At 41.9% G+C, this 21,739-nt stretch overlaps 1 protein-coding gene across 3 annotated transcripts in view; it reads left to right on the forward strand.

Annotated features, from left to right (window-relative positions):
• Positions 1-5,593: 5,593 nt before the first annotated feature.
• Positions 5,594-21,739, forward strand: part of ksr1a (kinase suppressor of ras 1a) — a 30,354-nt gene continuing 14,208 nt past the window's right edge. For all 3 annotated transcript variants that reach the window (XM_073479427.1, XM_073479429.1, XM_073479428.1), the window contains exons 1-2: positions 5,594-6,178; positions 17,643-17,783. In XM_073479427.1, coding sequence (XP_073335528.1) covers positions 5,954-6,178; positions 17,643-17,783 — 366 coding nt within the window. In that variant the 5' untranslated portion in view covers positions 5,594-5,953. The remainder of the gene's footprint in view (positions 6,179-17,642; positions 17,784-21,739) is intronic.

The following is a 21,739-nucleotide window of genomic DNA, read 5'->3' on the forward strand; positions in this document are numbered from 1 at the left end:
ACATTTTAAAATTGATAAATCGGTTTAATATGAAGATTTGATTGTATTTTATGCTAAATCCATCATGTTATGACTGTTTCATGACACGGTATGAGTTTTGGAACAGACAATGTACCTTTTGATCAACTTATCCTCATACATTTGCAAAATATGGAAATTCTGCAGCTGCTGCCTCTGAAGGTAAGTGTTAGCTGACTTAGGAGACCTCTGGTGCTCTCTTAAATAATTTGGGAGCTGTGAACAAGTACTAACACTTTAGGAACATTTGCCTACATCTATATTTGGCACTTCATCTCAATTCTAAGAATAACAGAAGAATGACATCATTTTTAAGAGTTTGACACAACAGAATTTTACTTTGAGCTGCTTCATGCACATTATGGGCAGCATTTTTTAGGCTACTTTAATAGCACACGCAGTATTAATACATGTACATGAGATATTTGAAGGAAAATGCAAACAACATTTTCCTTTTCCCATTTTTATGAATGCAGCAGAAGTTAGATAATTAAGAAAAGTATGAAGCATCTATAAAAAAATATTTAATGACGATAATCTTACTTGTGTTATTTTTTTCAGGATTTCCTTTTTTAATTTTTAGAAAAATGAGTGCCAGTAAACTGAGTTCTACTTTTCATTATATTTGTTAATCAACATAATTGTAGTCTATACTAAAACATATATATAACATATACATATATAATTTGCACTGCAAGATATTTGTTACATGTGCACCCTGAATGTGTCACATTGAATTATGCAATGACCAGACCTGCATCAAAATCATGTATCCAGATGGTGTAATTTCAACCTTTTTTGCAGACTATAGAGCAAAGGCTGTGACTCTATAATGATCCCGTCAGGTCTCAACCTCCCCAAGACCTTAAGGGTTAGCTCCTGGAATTCCTGGCCAGCAAAGACGATGAAGTCAGACTGTCCACAATCTAATTTAATTTTGAACCCCTGAGCACCACGCTGCATGTGCGTCTTGGCTGTCCAATAGTACAACAGTTTAAACGGCTTAAGAGACCGTCAGGCTGGGAAAGGATCACGCTGTCCTCAGCTGAGTGAGTCGTGTCAACAAGCTGTCAAGTGCCTATGACCGTTTCTCATGCCTCTTTTATTTCACAACATTGGTATTTTTTGAACTGCCTGCATGATGCATGTGATTTATTACTGAACAAAGGTCAGTTATCCTTAAGTATCAGGAGGGAAATGAACTGTTGGAAAGCTGCAGCAGAAGGACAGAACACAGAGTGGAGGAGGAACAAACGGTGAGACATTGAAATGTTTTTCACCGGAGATGCTGGAGTCTTTCATGAAATACATTGCACATGGGATAAGAAGATTGAGGGAATGGTGGCATCTGTTGTGCTCACATTTCACCTTGTTGTGATCTGTCAACTCAGTGGTTAAATAATCACAAAGATAATCACTTTCTCACTACCAGAGTCCTTATGCTGCAGTTATGCAATCCGCGATAAGCCAGACATATGGAGTGAAAGAGGTTTAAATTAATATTTCCCTTAAATTGCAAGTTTTAACTTGTTCACAGATGTAGCTGTAGTGCTGTAGCAAAATTATGTTTGCTGAATTAGTTGCCATCATGTTGAACAACTGAAATAAGACTCATAAACCTCACCCTTTTGGTGTTTGTACAAATTATACGGTCTGTGTTTGAAGTTAGATATCAATGCTTTCTAAGAGGTGGGCATATACAACTAATTTTTTATATTACCTTAAAGCCTTTGCTCTGATCCCACTGTTGCTACTTAATAACTTCATTTTGAAGGCAAAGAAGTGCTGAAATTGGCACTGTGTTCTGCTGGCATGTCACCATCAAATCTGTGCTGTTAATACAGCAGGAGAGAATTTACAAAGTAGGCTACTAGACCAACAACAACAATTAGTTCACGGTCACGATTGAAACTTGGCTTTGTGTCTGTCTCATTCCATTGTTTGCACTGGTTTTAGATTGATTTACAGTTTCATGTTGAGTCAATTTCAGATTGTAATGTTATTTCAGTGGAATTTCTGTCGTTGGTTTCGGTTTAGTTTCCATTTTAAATTGGAGGTCGACTTGCGGTACACCAAAACACCCTGACTGAGGTTTCCAATTCCTTAATTTGGTTTCTCACTCGGATCCCTATATGTTACCGTGCAGGGCTGCTATTTGGACCGGTTCATGTCTGACCAGCATCAGATGCAGCACAATTTCTTCCACGATCAGAATCTGAGAGGAGACAGATAGACAGATGGAGAGGAGGAACGCAGGGCTCCATGAGAAGTGACTCACGTCCCATTGTATAATCAGGGTATATTAAAGGAAGGAACATCACACCCTCATTGCAGCAGTGAGCCATGTGTACTGTTGCTTCATGGTTGTGGAAACCTGCACACACCTCCCACCTCCACACTTATAATATGCACCGTCCTGATATGACAGTGCATATCTGTTAAGGTATGGTACTGAAGTTGCAGCAACTTCCATCGCTGTCAGGATTTGTAACATTTCTTGATTTTTGGCTGCATGCTATTGTTTTTAGTCTGGAAATAAGACTGAGTGGGAGGAATTAAGTAATCAGTTTTAATTTGATTTAATTCGTAGTAACTCTTGAGTTTTTGGAGGAGTGTGATTGTATGCACCAAACAACAAAATAAAATGTGTACTATTAAAAGCCCAGAACCCTTTAGGTGCTGCACCCTTTCAAACATCACATCATTGTGGAAAGTGCACAGTCTGCATTTGAATGCAGACCATGTACACTCAACTACATGCAAGTGGAATGTCAACTATGTGGACTTGGACTGGTGGGATGGGATGGGATGGGAAGGGGGCTGTGCTCTGATCACAGATTGTACCTTTGATAAAATACATAAAGAACCTCAACCTACTGCTAAAATCTCTATAGTATTCCTGTCCGCCTTATGGTGCATCTCTTTTGCTCAACACAGAGTATGTACTGACAGTGCATGGAGCCGTGAGCGAGGTGAAAGGTGGTGATTATTCTTGGGGCCCAAAGCTGCTCTTGCATTGCCAGCCCTGCCTCTCCACACGACCGTGCTATTGTTGCTGTACCAGTGTAGGAGAGAGAGGAGTGTTCTGGATCCCAGAATTCCTCACAGCACCCTGTTGTTGCAGATCCTATCATATTACTTCATAGTACGTTTTTATCGTTTATCGGCAGACAGTTTGACTTGTTGCAGCAGGAATAGCGCAGGTGAAACTAGTTCATTAATGATGACTATTCCACTTAAAGGTACAGTTCGTCCCCAAATCAAAAACATATATTTTTCCTCTTATATGTTGTGCTACTTAGTCATCTAGATTGGTTTGGCGTGGGTTGCCGAGTTTTGGCGATATCGCCCGTACAGATGTCTGCCTTTTCTCGAATATAATGGACTTAGATGGCATTCAGCATGTGTTGCTTATAGTGACCAAAAACATTTATTTGAAAAACTCAACACCAATGTCTCTTTACAGAAATCATGACCTTGTGCTCGAAATGATCCACAAACCTTGTTGTCAGCAGTTTCATGTAGGGACTATTTTCTGTCAAACAAACTACACCCACCAACTATATCAATGTGCGGAAGGGACAAGAAGTTTTTGCTCCTGACGACGCAGGATGTAAACATTAACGGCATCCTTCTCGGCTTAGCTGTAACATTAACTGGTTAGCTTAGTTAGCTAGCTTCAACGATGAGTAGTTGCATGCTTCCTTCTAAGCGGTGATACAGTTACTTGAGTAACTGGGTCATGATTTCTAGAAAGAGCACTTTGAGCACCACAAGTTGAGTACCATAAAGTTCCATTATATTCGAGAGAACGCAAACTTGTCTACGTCCGATATCTCCAGAACTCAGCAACTCACACCAAAACAATCTAGATGGATAGTATATTAAGTATAAAAGTATATTTTGGATTTTGGAGTGAACTGCCCCTTTAAGCCTCCCAGCAAGCCACACCAGTGTAGCATGCACAATAGGCCTTTTTCAAAGCAGAAATTCTGACCTGTCAGGAAAAGCACAGGTGTTACCGATGACATTAACAAGGGCTCCATTCTTTTCAACTGTCCCAAGAGGCCATGACGGTACGACAGTGAGCCAGCATAAAACAGAATGCAGCAGGAATTAGTCCTACAACCCGGAAATAATTTAGCATTTTTGCTCTTCTGATTCCCTCGTCCCAAAGTCAGTGGGTTTTTTGAATGGGTTAGATGCCTGAGATAAGGTCTGTGGTTAACACAGGGTTTAGGGATTTTCATGTTTTGTTTTATGACATAAAACACATCAACGTCATTACGCTGAACACGGAAACTCATCTGGGCCTGCTCACCATTTTATGAAGTGTGTACAGTAAATGCTAGTGCAGGTCATTAAAAAGTTTAATGGTGTTGCCGTGGAGGTCATGCGACTGATGTAGTTTGTTTTTAGCCTGATGTTAGCTTTTTACTTGTGGCGATTGCATTTACACTACACTACAAAAGCAGTGGGAAGATGATCTTGCAGAAGAAAATGTGTAAGGATCATAAACTTCCAAAATCCAATTGAAAATGCCGTAGACTTTTTGTCGAGGGGTCGAGGCTAACTTCCAGATTCGCCAACAAAAACCTTGAAACTGAAGCAGCGATATGGAATTCAGCCTTATTATTTACACCTGTGCTTCCTTGTTGTAACATGTCAGTATGAAAATGGTGCTATATAAAGGCCCTTAAATTTAATCCAGCAGTTATAGAGTGGTGTAGCGATGACATTTTTTTGTAGGCTAACCCAGAAGTTAGCACCGCCCTGGTTCCCTTGTGACAAAACCTATGGGATTGTTGAATTGGCTTTTGGACTATTGGCGAAAAGCTCTGTGGCAAACATAAGTTTATGATACTGATATGTTTTGTTCAGCAAGATCATCTTCACAGATGAACACCACTCATTTAGCCACTTGTTAGCAACCGCAGTTCTGAAGACACCAAAACGCTTTATAATTCAATTGTGGGACATTTAATGATGTTTTTTATGTCGTAGAATAAATAAATGTAAATAACTTAAGCCTGTGGTAACCGACAGACCTTATTTTAGGCTTTTAACCGAAAAAAACAAATTTAAAAAACTCATAGACAGCCAACAAGCCAACTGCTAACTGATTTCCAGGTTTTAGGGACTACAAACGACACCAGCAGGAGCAGCGAAATGGAATTCAGCCATATTATTTACACTTTCCTGTTGTAACATGTCAAAATTAAAATGGTGCTATATCAAGGCCCTTACATTTAATTCAGCCGTTATAAGCGTCGTTGTTTTAGCTAACTTCCTGTCCCTGGAGCAGTTAGCAGTCCCCTCGCTCCCCTTATTATTTCAATAACCTTTAATGTCATTAATTTGCTTTTCCTGTTATTAAATCACTGGAAATCACCTTCGTAATCAGGCAACTGTCCCTTTTCTTCATCTGCATGCGTGCGAGCAGGCGCATCAGAGGGTGGGGGGAGGTTGACGGGATGTAGCGTGGAGTAGTGCAGGGGTATTTTTTTTTTTTTTGTAACCCGTGTGACTTCATTTCCCACATTGCACCGCGCCCCATGATGTTCCCAACAGCTGACAGACGGTGAAAGCCTCTGCCAGAGCTGTCGGTGGAAGAGAGTAGCCTCTCGTCGGTGGTAGCATACACGGACTGAAAAATACAAGTCGCGGCATTGCTGGACTTCGGACCGCTTCGACAACCCGGGTCGCCGTCGAGCGTTTTGTTTAGATAATTTAAAAACAAAAACAAAAAAAAGAATAAGAAAGCAAAGAAAAGACAAACTGCTTTTTGCATCCTGACTCTTCCAGATTGGGAGCTGAGGGGGGACAATTTGCTGTCAGCTAACTTCCACAATAGGTCGCCCCGGACTGCTGCATATGTTGTATTCGAGCTTAACAGTTTGACTCCAGCCCTTCCAGCCGTGCCCAATGCTGAGGAATGGATAGTGTGTCTGCTAAAGGTGGGAAGATGGTCGAGAGTGATGAGCAGCCGAAGAGGGATAGTGGCGGCGGCGGCGGCGGCGGTGGCGCAGCGATGGCCGCACTACATCAATGCGAACTCATCCAGAATATGATTGAAATCTCCATCTCCAGCTTGCAGGGGCTACGGACCAAATGCGCCGCGTCCAACGACCTCACACAGCAAGAAATACGCACTTTAGAGGTAAAGCAGCTTTCCCCCTGTGTGTGTGTGTGTGTGTGTGTGTGTGTGTGTGTGTGTGTGTGTGAACCGCAAAGCAGTGTAGTCAAATTGCGGAGTCATGAAGCCCAAACGCTATGTCCGCCTCACATATAGGCTGAATATTGGCTGCAAGCGAGGCGCCCTATCCCTGAGTGTCAGTGAGCTGAGAGCACATTTTGTCGCTTCTGGGTCGATGCATGGAGGTGAGCATGGCTCAGAAAATGATATTCAAGTGTTTGGGCTTCATTGTCTATTCAGAGTATTCCCAAAAATTGAGATATCAGTGCAGCCTGGTCCAGTTATTTGTGTGACCTCTTTCTCTGGGTGGAAATATTTTTGTGAGGAGCCCCTCGGATAGTTCGCAGCGCCGTGCTGTGCAGCTGAATTCAGCCTGGCCTAATGGCACACATTCAATAATCTAGATGCTGCTGCTATTAGCTATTTATGTCCTCCCCCCTCCCTTGTTCTGTTCCCTGCACAGGATTTTCGTGTGTGTGCACCGTGAACGAAATGTACGACGTGTACCATGTGTGTTTGTCCGCCTCCCAGCCGTGCAGGGAGAGAGGAGGTCGGTGGACTCGCTGCTTTCCTGCATCTGGATGCAGATTCATTTCAGTCGTGTTGGGATGACTTGACATTGCTTTGCGCAAGAGCCACGGCTTTAGTAGGGCCTCAGCATGCCCCTACTATAGTATGGCAGTCATGCCCTGGTAGCATGCAGGCATCAGCAAAGGGTGCACTTAATATTTTCACCCTGCACAGTATTAAAAATAACGCTCTGATAGAATTCAGATGCAGGTTTGAAAATGCAATGTTCAGGTAACTACACAGCAATGTGCAGTTCCATATAGGGCTGCAGCGATTAATCGATTAGTTGTCGATTAATGGCCTAATATTTGGATAATTGATTGAGTTGCCAACGTGAATATTTTCTGTGACAGTAAACTGAATATCTTTGCGTTGTGGACAATACAAGACATTTGAGGTCAATGTCATTTTTCACCATTTGTGACATATTATAGGACAAACCGATCGACCGATTAATCAACAATGAAATCATAATCGCCATCATTCCCATGTCATGTTGATTTTATAGTGATGTTGATGTAAGGGTCACTTTTTTTTTTTTCTCAGGCCTGCATGTTTCCACCCATGGGATGTTTACAGTCACATAATGTTTTTGTAATAATCTCAGCTGCAACATGACTGAAGGAATCATGTCATGGAAAGTCCGGCTTCATGTTGTTAGTAACAATGCCACGAGCCGACAGCAGGCCCTGCTTCTGCTGAAGGGGGGCCATGGGAAGAAGGGGGTTGGATGGTGAGGAGGCTGAGACGGTGCCTCGATGAGACGTTGAGTTAAACAGTAGAATAGCACATTTGTAATGGCTACAAGAAAGTAGATGAACGTATCGTTGGTATAGGCTCCAGACATGCTGACACTTCAGGGATATGATAGATGGTAAATGGGTTTTCTGGCTCATGCTTTATTTAAGCTTTATACCTTGGATAAAAGGAATATTCCACTCCTGATTGGCTTGAGGCTATCAATTATCCATGTCTGTTTTATTTCTGTATAACTGAACACCCCATGAACAATTGTGCCGTTGCCCCTATAAACCAATGTTCCAGAAAGCTCAGAGCATTTAGTTTCAGCCACACAGAGACACAATGTAGCCTGGCTGGACTGTTTTTTTTTTTTTTTTTCCTAAGTGACCTTCAAAGTGGTCAGGAATCATGGCTCTTGAAGAGAGTAGCCCTTTTAAAGCAAGTTGCATTGTATATGTAATCTTGTTCCTGTCGGACGGTTTGCATCAGCCAGTAACTCCTGCTCAAAAGGTGTATTTGTATTTGTGATGTCTGCAGGAAAAAAAGATATGTGTTAGAACAAAGGAGAGTTGACAAAGCAGTCCTTTGTCTAGCTGCAGCTTTTTATCCATTTTCATAATATTAATGTCTGCAAAATAATTTGGTAGCTCAGCTGGCTGGCAGGCATCAAGTGCAAGTTGGCAAGCTACTGTGTGGGAACACATTTTCACAGGCTCAAGCGAAGAAGCCCAGTATTAAATGAAAAATTCAAAGTATTAACTGAAATGGAAACCAGACCCGATCAGTTTGCATGTTTGTAGTTGTCCCCTTTTATACTCCCAACGCTTTTCTGCAATGAGTGTGAATGAATCTGCTGAACGTAGCATGTTTTCTCACACAGACTTCTAGTTACGGTTTAAAAACATAGTCTGGATGCAGGTTCACGGCCTGTCCCTGCTCCACACACTGCTTCAACCCGTCTTCATCCGCTGTCATGCGTGCCTCCTCGCTGCGCGGAACAGGACGTGATCTGGCAGAGTACTTCCTGAGGTACGCTTGTCTCATAGGTGCATTTTTGGACGCCATTGTTCGACACGACAATGGGCAGGCCGCGCCGGTTTCATGTGTTTCTTGAAGGCTATTAAAACTGCTCTGAGGTCTCTTTCCTGTGGTTAGAGGCCGTTTTTAGGGGGGAATCTCTGAAAGTCAGAAGTGCAAATAGTGGGTCCGGTTTCCTCGAGTTAGCTTTGCTGGTTTGTGGTTTGGGAGGGTTCAGTATCAGAACAACTAGGAGGCTGCACTGGACACAGGTATAGTAGATACTCTCTGTTTTACAGCACAGTTAAACGGTCTCAGTGGTACATTTATTTACATTTTGTCTAATTTACATTTTCTAGTCAGTGGTGAGTTCAGAGTGCAGCTACTCAACCCAGCTTTGACTAACAATAAAGTGCTTATGGTGTTCCTGACTGTTACAAAGTCTAAAGTAAAGATAACGTGTGACTAAAACATCCTAATCAACACACGAGCAGCGATGTTTGAGGTCACAGCTCAAGTCAAAACTTTTAGGAACTTCCCTTGAACTGATTATTTGCTGTTGGTCTCACAATGCATCGGCAGAATCATACAAGTCCACATCGTTTCTCTGTTTTAGCTAGGTGTGTGATACAGTCGTCTTAAATTCCTTTTGACCTCTAACAGGTTTTACTCTTACTTACTGTGTTAGTGTCATGTGATTCTTGCCTATTTTCTTCCTGTTGAGATTCTTTGAAACCACTTTCCTGTCACTCAAACAAGGGTTCAAGTCACAACTATTTAAAAAGATAATCACATGTAAAGAAAAGCAATGGAGGAGACAGTCATGAAAATGACGGCTTAATGCGTTTAACTTCCAAGATTAAAGGAGCAACATGTAAGAACTGGCCCCCTGTCAAATTCATACTTAAAACAAATAGGGAGCAGTGTATCACCAGAGTAACCACCAACTGATGCTTTCCCTTAGCTGGTCAGCTCAGGTAGACATGCAGCTAGCGGTTCGGACAGCTAAAATTTGTACATATTGCCCCTTTAAGTTGCACTGTTAACGCTACTACATATACTGTCCTATGACACATATTCTTTTGAAATATGACCTTTTGAGCTGACATTTTGGTTGAAGATCAGCAGCACATCATTCAAATACAGCGTCAAACGTTCATCATCGTTTCTAGGAAGCCTGGCCTAGATGTCTTGCAACAGTCTTTCAAGTGGAGCTGGCATGGCATGTCTTGATCAGCAGTCTTACTTCCTATGTCTTTACTGGCACACCATTTTGAAACCACGTCTTGCCACAAGTGTGCACTTTCACTTCTTGCTTTAGCTCTCATTGAGATTTCCCTTGCTACATGCCTCGAACGTTTCATGTCAGCAGATTGTGGAAGTTAGTAACAGTTTTATTAGGCTGACTCTTCATGATTATTCCAAATTTCAGCCAATATGTTACAGTTTGGAGATGCACAAGACATCCCGAAAGGTCCTCCCTGTTGTGTCTGAACCTCGACCTATTAACGTGAGAGGTGTAAAACTCCCATTTCATCATCCAGGTGATCACCATCCTGTAGCAGAGGTAGCTGGATATGATAGCTTGTCATTTAAGCTACTTTAATTCAGCTGATGAATCTGAGCGAACTGTGTGAGGGTCAGAGTAGTTGTCGCACTCGTGGTGCAAGCGGGTATCGCTCCCGTATTGCGCTGGAGTGCCATCGAGAGAGGCTTGAACTCGGTTTATACTCTCATTGAGAGAGCTTTATTATTCCACTTGAACTGTGTGGTTTTTCTGCCTTGCCAGTGAGAGGATAATGATACTGGCCTCTCAAATGGAGTGCTAACTGGTACTTCACTTTTCACATGTTAATCCCACTCAGCCTGGTCTCTGCCTCTCACGCTGTCTCCGTGTTACTTTTACTGTAGCTCTTTATGTAGCTCTGACTTTTGCTTTATCATATCCTCCCTGCGCTGCCCAAGTTAGCACCATGTTTCTTTTTAAACCGGGTCCAAATCAGTCTAGACAACTAGAAACATGAGCTCAAAACATCCTATAAACAGTGGACCTGAAGTGGTTTGCTTATGTGCTGTGTTTTAAACAACCTTGATATTTATGCATCGGTGTAAATCTTTACATAAAAGCAGTTCTTATCTGTCTAATCACTGCTCTCGGTAACGATCAGCAAACAGCAAAGCGTCACTCTGTTTTGTCTCCTCATGGTGTTGGAGAGAGTTTGCTGTGCGCTCGTGGTGCGAGCTGTTGTGGCTGCATCTATATTTAGACATCTTTCTTCCTACGCATTTTCAGGGTTGGTTGTTAAATAAGAAAATCAAATGACGCGCAAAGAGCCTGTGCGAGAGGGGAGAGCAGGGAGGAAAGGGGAGGGGAGAATCAAAGCCAATCCGCTGGGCTGCTTCTTATGACATGACAACCGCTGTGTGTGTGTGTGTGTGTGTGTGTGTGTGTGTGTGTGTGTGTGTGTGTGTGTGTGTGTGTGTGTGTGTGTGTGTGTGTGTGTGTGTGTGTGTGTGTGTGTGTCTCTCTGTCTCTCTGTCGGAGGCCGAGGAGAAGACAATGGAGAATGTTGCTCACATGAGTGTAAAGGAAACACAACTCTAGTGAGTGTAGCAATGCCGACCCACTCTTTGTTTCCTTTTTTCTCCTCCAGTACGAGTGGTGTAGTCAATAAGAATGGATGGCATGATGTGGGACTCAGGATGAACAGTGTAGGCAGGCCTTCATCTATTCTTAAACTGACTCAGGATGAGTTGCATTACATCCTGTAATTTTGAGGTCTCCTGTGCCTCTTTTGTGGGAAAGGGGGCATTTGCTCATCCCAGCTTCAAATTATAAGGACGTAAGGACGTGGTTAAAATTGACAAATGCTGACCCTGATTTGCCAGAGCCCGAAGTGACGTCAAAATTGACGTTCAAATTTCTTCTAAACCCAAAGACTCCATCCATGCATCCAAAAAATCTGTTTATTGTGATTGAACATGTTTTACTGGTTGTACTGGTTCGCCTGTTATTCAGCAGATCAGATTAAACAAAGTTAGCACATGAAAATATTTTTAACAAACACTAACTGGGTTTGTAGACTGTTGCCTTTGAACAAATGTTCTCCTGTTTCTAATCGTTTACATAATTTGTTAAGAAATTAAATTAAAATGAATTGTTAGGTGCACCTAAATGAAAAAATAAGGCGCACCAGTGCAACCAGTGTAAGACTTTAGTCTGGAGCCCTGTACTGTCATAAATGACAAAGAAAAGCAGCAAATTGTTAATTTTAAGAAGCTGGAACCAGCAGATGTTTGAAACGATTAATCATTTAGCGACTAATTTTTTTTTCAATCGATTAATTAATTAATCAATTAATCGACTAATTGTTGTAGCTCTAATGTTGCAGCCACAACCTCGATTCCAATAAAGTTGGGATGCTGCGATTCTTCTCAAATTTTTTTCCGCCATTTTCTGACATTTTTATAGAGCAAACAACTAATCAATCAGTCAATCAATCGCTAAACTAATCAACAGATTAATCAACAATGAAAATAATCGTTGGTTGCAGCCCTATTAGCAGTGTACTTGAGTTAGTGTCAGGTATGTCCGTAATTTCAAACTTTTAAGTATTTGCTCATCATCAGTTTTCACAAAATGTGTTTGATGTCCAATATTATCAGCAGTAGCAATAATAATTGTGTGTATTCGTATATGTTTGAGAAGCATAAAATGGCCCTACTGACCACATGTCCTTCTGTCACAGATACGTCACAGTGTAAGCCTAAACTAGGCCAAGGTTCTGTCTGTGTGTATGCGTGCAGGTCGTAGGCCGGGATGTAGACTATCCCTGCACAGCCTTGCCACAGAGAGTTGGAGGCCACTTTATCACCCCCTCCTCCCTCCCAGCCCAGTTGAGGGGTCAACTTGCACTGGTGGTAACAATGATGGAGGAGGGGCAGCAGGCCATTGTCTGCGACTGTCAACCATGTACGTTCAGCCTACCGCAAAAAAGTCCATGTGACCTGGCCTCTGCATAACTAGATCTGCCTGGCTCAATTGTGTTTTTGTCTTTTGGCGTTATCATCATTTTTTTTTTAAATACATGCAGATAAAATTGTGCGTCAGCCATGAAACATCAGTGTACTCACAACGGCTTCCGTGCGTGATCCTGTATGAAATGTGTCCTTGAAAGTGATATTAAAATTAGCCTTAGATTTGCATTATCTTCAAGCTCCAGTGCCACTGTTGCTGCTGTCACATTTCATTTGGACTGTGACACTGACTGGAGCTGCCACATGTAAAGACAGAGGAGACTACAGGCTACAACCAAAGAATAACTAGAGGATCCCTGCTCTCCTCATCCTCCTAATAGTGACGATATTGTGTGCAGATCTAACATTTTCTAGGTTTTGTTCTGAAGCACTTTTTAGTCTGAGGGAAACAAACTGACCTTCCTGTGCAAATATCATTTTCTGGGATAGAGCGTTGCTGCTCAGTTCTCAGATAGGCCATGCTATCCTTGGCAGGTGCGCCAAAGTTGCTGTGTCAGCAAGAGCCTTGAGAAAACAATTGGAGCAGTGGGATCTGCTCCCCAAGTCTGCTGTGTCAGGCAGGCCGCTCGCTGCTGGGACTCCTCTTCCCTCCCCGGTGGCCGACGCACTGGCTGTCACTCATCTCCTCGCAGCATTAGGCCGTTGCCATGGTGTTGTTTAGCTCTGCTGACAGGTGGGCTCTGACGCCATCCCCCCCATCCCCCTCCTCCTCCGCCTCCTCCTCCTCCCACCTCCAGGCCACACGTCAAACGCTGCTTTTCTCCACTCTGCACCAAAAATAATATGCACGGGGCCTGTCATCTTCTGGTTTGTTGATGTGCCTGACTGTGCTCCCACTACAAATACACACATTACTGATATCAGTAAGGGATTTGGGGACTTGTGTAATCCTATCCACCTTATTTACTTAGGATGATAATGGGTGTATTGAACGCTCTGAGTGTGACTTGAGATAAAATGTCGCTCGTGTTTTGTAGCTACAACACTTACTGTCCAGCAGAGACACATGGTGACATTTATATGTTGAGATGCATTGTGTCTGAGCCCCGTGTTTCACATGTATGGGGAAAATCCCACTGAAATGTTGCTGACGACTCAGAAGAGGGGTTGCTAGGTAACCTGACGTCACAGCACTGCACTGGTGTATAGGGAGGTAAAGCAGGAGGCTAGCTCATTAGCCACATCGAGTAAAGGCCTCTCACTGCTGGCCATGCTAGTCCAGATATGCAGAAACACTGACTTCACACACATGACGAGAGCACAGTGAATAATCTGTGTGTTGAGCAGGCTGCCTGTCTCTGTCATCCACCCACAGAAGGAGCTGCTCTTACTGGCTGGGCTCTAAGGTCAAATGCTCAAAGGAGCTTCATTTTGGACACCATTTGAAGGGGTACTCCAGTGATTTATCATTTCACTTTCATAAAGATTGGAGACTCAGAAAAGAAAGATCATGAAAAGAGCAACATAAAGATTTCCTCACTGCTACTCCTTGCTATGAACTAAGCTTAAATAAGACATTGGATCCTACCTTTCCCATAATGCAGCTCAATAGTGTCTGTAATTACACTCTACCTGCCTACGTATTTCATACTTGATGCTCACAGTTTGTGAGGCAGACTCTTGTTAAAGGTGCAATATGTAAAAATTGGCCACCTGTCAATTCAACACATTGCATAGATATCTTCGTCGACGTCGACACATAAGTTGTGTCTTCACATAAGGTTGACAATTTCATCAAACGAAAATTCTTTCATATTTCACCTTTTAAATTATCTACAGAATGTGAAGAAATAACATTGTTGACATTATGATGTATTATGTTGGAGATATCTACTCAAGTTAGCATGCTAACCAGCTAGCCTTGGTCTGTCCTGGTCCAAAGCTCCAGTGCTAGTTGTGTAAGCACCAACACTCCCCTGGTGCTCCAAGCAGCAATTAGTGATTACTCTGGTGACATGCTGCCCCCTATTTGTTTTAAGTATAAATTAACAGGTGGCCAATTCTTACATATTGTACCTTCTTTTTTTTGTTTGTTTGTTTTTCTGTTTTTTTTGTTTTTGTTTTGTTTTTTAATTTAAGAGAGATTTCAAGAGAACCCCGATGACACTACAACATCATCTGGGTTATTTTTTCAAACTTTGGAGTGTTCCTTTCAGAGCCACATACGACATTTTAGGCCAGTTATCACAGGCTGAGCAGTACTGATCATGACGAGCAAACTGAGCTTATGTGTAAAATCGATTGAGTGCCTCTTTAAATGTTTTTTTTTTAATGCTTATTTATAAAATATTTTGTAAGCGTTGACATTTAAGTCCAGAAAGTTTGCATTTAGGCATGTATGGGGTTTCTATTGGAATTCATTTTCATCTGGACCGATCAGATCTTGCTTGTAAGTTTTGAAAACATCACCTTTTATTAGTTTGCTTTCAATAATGCATGCTGTATTATTATTTTATAATGCTCTCAGTGCAGCTGATAATTGACGAGTAAAAAGCTGCAGTCAGAGTTGACACTGAGAGCGTTTACCTCCATTCCATCCTCTCTCATCTCTCTGGCCCACAGTGGAGATGCTTTTGTTAGCTGCCACGAAGCAGCCTTTTTACATCCCAAGGCCACACTTTTCTGAGAGCAGCAGCGCGGCTGTGTGAGTTTTTCTGTCTGTTCGGCGAGTGAATGTGTCAGGGAGAACGTTGAATGAGCAGAGAAAGACACGCGCTGCCTCATTGTTGCTCAGGCACTCGAGAGGTGTGCGGCGGGGTCGAGAGCTGGCTGGTGTCGCGCAGCTCATCTGAAGGTGCGGCCTGCTGTAATGGACTCTTACAGATAGACGGCGAGATAAGGAGACACACTATACGGCCGCGCTGAGCTGCACAACGCGGGCCGCTGCAAACCAATACCACGGTGTTCATTGTAATACTTACTCACAGGACCACTGCACTTGACATTGGCTTGGAAAAAGTGGGATAAAGTCTCCCGGCTTTATTTGTTGTTGATTATTTGAGTGTTGTGCGATCGTCACTGGTCCAGCTGAGGGTTTGGGATGTTCTTGTCATGTTAACTGATGCTCCCCACGTTATGAGACACTACAGCAAAGGTCCTCACCAGGGCTTTAGTCATTAATATGCTGATTAGCAGATGCAAGCATCAAGAGGAAGACGAGAGGGGGTGTTGCTGTGTAAGCGACTGGTTCCGACCTTGGGGGTCCCAAACCCCATTAAGGGTCGCCAAAGCTTCAAGGAGGGGTTAAAAAAAATCTAATGTTGGCTTATATCTCAGCATTTCATTTATATCTGTGAAGAAAAACACTTTTAGAGTTTATATTACTATTTAAAGGTGCTCTCTGTAGTTTTGGGGAAGACATTCTTTTTTTATATGCTGTCTTCGTTTTCATGACTGAATAAACAAACTGACCTTAAAGGACAACGCAGTTTTATACTGTTAACTTTGTTTTATATTTGGCGGACCTTGCCACCTTTCTAGCTTCAAACAGTGTTCTGGGGACCTTATTTTCTTCTGTGAACAGCTTGTTTATTCAGTCATTGAAAAGATAGATATTTCTGAGTTTGTATTATTACCTCATTAAAATTATTATAATATTAAAATTCTGACTTTAAATTTCCTCTCCAAAAGTACATAGTGCCCCTTAAGATATAAAAATTTCACAGGATAATGGCACAGTGAGGACCTGAACACAAGCTACATTCACAGAGCCTTCACTCTCGGCTAAACAGCCTCATCCTGCATTAGAGTGCACAGTTATAACAGGCTGAGCTAATAGATTAATGACACTAAACACTAAATTTGTCAAAAAAGACATAAAAATATACTACAGTGAACTTTTATCTGGTTATGAAAGAGTCTCAATTTAATAATGATGCCGCCACATGACGTACATGAGCAAATCAGGGAGAAGATTGGTTATTTCTGTGTAAAAATTACAGCAATTCGTAATGCCTGTGATCTGGTTGGAATTCCAACTTATGTGGTTTGGAAAAGCCATAAAATTAAAACATTTTTTTATGGTGGAGATGAATTAGGGAGTCTCGCAGCCAGAGGAGAGAAGCCGCTCTGTAGTCTGGTGGCACTAAAAGAAAGTTTACTTTGTTTAACCTTCGTCATCTTTTGTCTCCAGTGGCCGCCAGCGTCAACAAACAATTAAGCTTCCCTAGTAGTAGCTTGTAGCTTGTATGATTGTTAAAAATTAAGAAATACATAGAGAGAACTGTGTATAAGTTTCCTAAGAAAAACTAATCTGTGATGCAATATTCCCAGGAAACAATTTATCCAAATCACTTGTTTCACAATAAATTACTGCAGTTATTTCGTTCAGTATGGAGGTTAATTGTACAGTCTATCAGTTGTTTTGTACTCTTATTGATCTTGGCAAAAGGTTCAAGTCTTTACCATGTTTTTCAGGAGCTGGTAATGAGGTGCAGTACAGTACAGTACAGTAGAGTAATTAACTGGGAAATTGACCGGTCATATGGCACTTTCTTCCGTCATTAAGTCGCTAAGTCGCTTCCTTGTTCCAAATACACTTGTTTGCTGTGCCAGCACCGCAGATGCTCTCATTAGATGACCAGCTTGTTGTTCCTCTGTATGATAATAGCTGTTTATATCTAATTAACTGTCTTGTGCACTGGGGGCATTGGGAAATTGGGTTAAACAAACACTGGAATCGTCACTGCAGGTACAGCTCCGAGCTCGGAATGGAAAAATGGTGCGAGTATGGAGCACTTTATGCGTCAGGTTAACCTTTATTGTATTGATGGAAAATATATAGCGGTGTGTTGCCAGCTGAGGTGATGAATGTGCGGACTCTGCCCTCTCTAAGGTCACTTTTGTAGAAGCGGCAGTATCAACTGTTGCAGCTGCAAAGATTGAGTTATTGTGTGTGTGGTATTGCAAGAACAATAAAACACAGCACGCTGCCGACACAGAGGTGTGACAGATATCCTCCTCAGTGAAGGCCTGCTCCTTAGCTGTAGCTCCTAGCACGCTGTGAGTCTCTCCTCTAAACTGCCCCTCCCATCTGTGCTGTGTTCTCTATTGCTCCCTGCAGGTGAAGCTGATGAAATACATCTGTAAACAGCTGCAGTGCAAGCAGAAAGTGCCAGAGACGGAGAGGCCCGAGGCCCTGGACAGCTACCCACACTTACGAGACTGGCTACGCACCATCAACCTGCGACCGGAGCTGATCGAGGTAGGGTCATTTCTCTTCCCCCGTCTCTCTGGCCTGGGTGACTGTATGTGTCACATTTATGTGGGTTCAGTTTGTGTACTCTCACATGTGCATGCAGAATATTTGACCAGTGACCATCGAAGTGTCTTTCTGGAGTGGCAACAGTTCTGAACCTGACCTGATTTATTTTTTGCAATGTTTAAATCATGTTTCATGAGACTTATGTATTGAGGAAGGTGAATGCTCGCTATTGCTCAGACAAGATTAGACAAGCTCCTCGTGGTCGCTAAAAGTCTAGTCCACAACCTACTGCCATTTATATCATTGTGCCATGTTAGTGAGACTGGAAAGTGACTTTTATACAACTGTGTGAGGAATTTCTACATAATAAATGTTTGTTGAAGTCTCGCATATATTCTTGATCTTGCCATGGATTAATTTTGGCTTTATTAGAGTTGTATATTTGTTTGTGACATTTTGATGTGCATTGAAAATATACAAGGTGTGTTTTATTCCTATTTTGGACATGTTAGCTTCATGTAAATGATTTTCTCAATCTTGGCTTTTCAACAGTGCATTAGTCCAGTCTTGAATATGCGGAGCACTACTGTCCAATTTTTGACAACAGCAAACAGTTCTACTTGTTCTCATACTTTGCTCGACCAACTTAGTCATTATATACACATCACTGATGATTATTTATCAAAAATGTAATTGTGTTAATATTATGTGAAAGTACCGATAGGCATCCCTAAAATATTTTTGCGACGTCGATGCTGAGGTTTTGGTCAATTGAAGTATTTCAAAACATCGAGATTTATTGTGTATCATGATTTAACTTAAAAATGTTTCAGTGTTATTTTAAAGGACAAGTTAACCAAAAAATGAAAATTCAGTCATATATACTCGTCCCCAAGGTGATGGAAAGTCGGGTGAGGTTTCGCAGTCTACAAAACATTTCTGGAGCTTCACAGCAAAGCAGCGTTGAAGCATTCTCCTAAGCAACTGAAGTAGATGGGACTGTAAAAAAAACAACTGAAAGAAAAGCATATAATGGCTCCATACAGCTCGCCCCGCAGTAATCCAAGTCTCCGGAAACCCTGAGATCCCAAATTGATTTGATGTTATTTACACCTTTTCTAAAGCTGAAATCTTCCCTGCAGCTGCTCAGCTAAAAGCGGTAGCACACATTGGAACAAACTGTATGACTTCACCTATTGTACTATTTAGCTTACCAGCTGTAACTCTGGGTCTTACAGTCCTCTAGTCATAATATAGCATAATATGAGTGCTCCTAAATATAGCCCGACTGACACTGATATCAAGATTTGGAGGTTTTAGAAATCCAGCTAGGATAGATCTCTAATTATTTTTAACAAAATTGCTAGAAAGAGAACTTGAAGTTATTATTGCATCGCACTAAATATGCTTATGTGTTCGTGTAAGGAAGCTACAGCGTTAGCAGTGTTGTTTAGTACCTTACACCCACACCCAACCACCGGATGCTTATACACACCTGACAAAAATGAATCAGATAGTTTAGTGCAGTCGTCATCCCACCGTGCGTTTTGTTTGTCACATTTTAGCGTCATTTCCTCTCATTCGTCTGGCTCCCCTTCCTGCGCTGCTGTAAACAGTTCTAATCCCTCTCGGCTACTGTATGTTTTCCTTCGTCTTGTCTGTTTGTCGTTGTTTGGTGACCTAACCGCAAACTGCTTATTTTACGTGTTTCTGCACTTGTTATTCTTTAATATGTCTCTACTTTGTGCACGACTTGTGTTTTTGTTTTACCGCCTCGTTCCAGATCAGATTATTTGTCTTGTGTTTATGGCTTACTCATATCGGTTTACTTTGCAATTTAAACCTCAACACTTTCCCGTCAAAGAATTCAGCTGTGTTCTGGAGAAAAAAAGTTTCTCGATTTGTACGTCTTGTAGACCAACCGGGATTTCCCAAAACATGTAGAGCCGTCATAACACGATGATGACCCATTTAGATAAAACATTATCAGATTGCGATCTCTACAGTGCATCCCCTCACTCTATAGTGTGAGGGGTGGATTATGTAATGGATGGTCCAAAAACATTACAACGATTGTATGCAGCATTTTTTTTTAACCTGGAAACCAACCTCTCTATTCCTGTGCTGCAACTGACAGAGAGCTATTGCATAATGTTATACAAGCATGTGGATGCCATAATGGCAAGCTTCCTAAATGGTAATCTGTGCCTTTCTGTGAACTAATTTATCTTGTCTCTGGCTCCAGTAAGTAGCCTGATCATGATTAAAGAGACAGCTCACCCCAAAATCAAAAATATACATTTTTTCTTTTACCTGTAGTGCTGCTTTCTATCTGGATTGTTTTGGTGTGAGCTGCCTAATTTTGGAGATATCTGCCTTCTGCCTTTTGAATGTCTGCCTTCACTTGAATATAATGGAACAAGATGGCACTCGGCTTGTGGTGCTAAAAGAGGCGAATAAATACATTTGAAAAACTCAACATCAGTGTCTCGTTTTAGAAACAATGACCTGATTACTCAAGATAATCTACAGACCTTGTTGTTGCGTTTTCAGATGTAATACAAAACTCTGCTTCCACGCCAAAAAAAAATCTAGATGGATTAATACTACAACTGGTAAAAGGAAAAATATGTATTTTTGATTTTGGGGTGAACTGTCCCTTTAACAGCCTGCTCACTACAACAAAAAGGTAGCCAAAGAATCTTGAGCCAGGCCAATGTGAGACTAGAAACTTCTGTGTCTAACTACAGTATGCACACGTGAGTATTATATTTATATTCTATTCTTATGCCAACCAGTACAGGGCCCCATATTTAGGCTACTAAAAACCCACTTGACTTAATCTGTAGAATCAACAATAATGTGACTTTAATTGCTTTGCCAGGCCACTCAGCAAGTCTGACCAATAACACTGTATCAAGGAGGCCACAGCACAGCAATCACGTATGCAAGCTATGCTGTTCATGGTGCTAAAATTGTAATGTTATTATGAGTGAGTAGGTGGTAGGGGAGCGGAGGGCCCACAGCCACTTTGGAATATCACATCACTCACCCTCGCCTGTGTGTTGGTGTGTCTGCCTGTGTGTGTGCGCGCTTCCTTTTTGCTTACAGTGTACACACGAGTGTGGGAGGCTGCCCTAGTTTTCTGATCAGTGTTTGCCCTCTCAGAGCAAGGGTTTAACCTGACTGATAAGCGATTGCGTACTTCCCATGTCCAAAAAACATCCTAAACTCACTGGACTATCTCCCATTTCCTTCTGCGGTTCATGTGTTTGTGCTGTCGCTTTGCCTGCTGTCTCAGTAACAGAACATTAAAATGGACAGTAAATGCGTCAGGCCCGTAGGTCTGTATCCATGTAGCTTCAGTTTCTGTTCAGAATCTTGCCTTTAAACCCTGGTTGTCGGCTACTCTTCTCTAACAGAGAAAGGTCTACATACATATGGGAATGTAGCTAGCTTAGGAATTGTTCTCACATGCGTGCATATTAGCTGCAGCTCCCAGTCTTGACTGCTAACGGTAGCTACAGTTAGCAGCAGTTAGCTGTTATTCTGGCAATATTCTATAGTCAATTCTTTCATAGTGCACCTTTAACTCAATGATGATCAAGCACTGCAAGGTCAAGGGTACTAGGAGTGCACATTATGAGGAAAATCTGCAATGTGCAGTAACATTGTTTGATATTGCAATGAAGATATGACTTGCAATAAATAAATGAAGTACCCATATTTGCTCTTCTCTCTATCCTAAGCCATCATGCTAGCTAACCTCACAGTCGCCTGTGATTCAAGAAAGTAAATTGAAGTGCGCTTGGAGGATTTGGCTTCATCATTAGTCTACGAAATATGGCTCATTTCAGTCACACACAGATATTGATATGGTCATGCACGCTGTGGATGGATTCCTTAAAAAACAACAAACGCTTCACTTCGGTTGGTAAGGCGGATTGTAACGCGTT

This window comes from Pagrus major, chromosome 13 (genome assembly GCF_040436345.1).
Source record: "Pagrus major chromosome 13, Pma_NU_1.0".
NCBI lineage: Eukaryota > Metazoa > Chordata > Actinopteri > Spariformes > Sparidae > Pagrus > Pagrus major.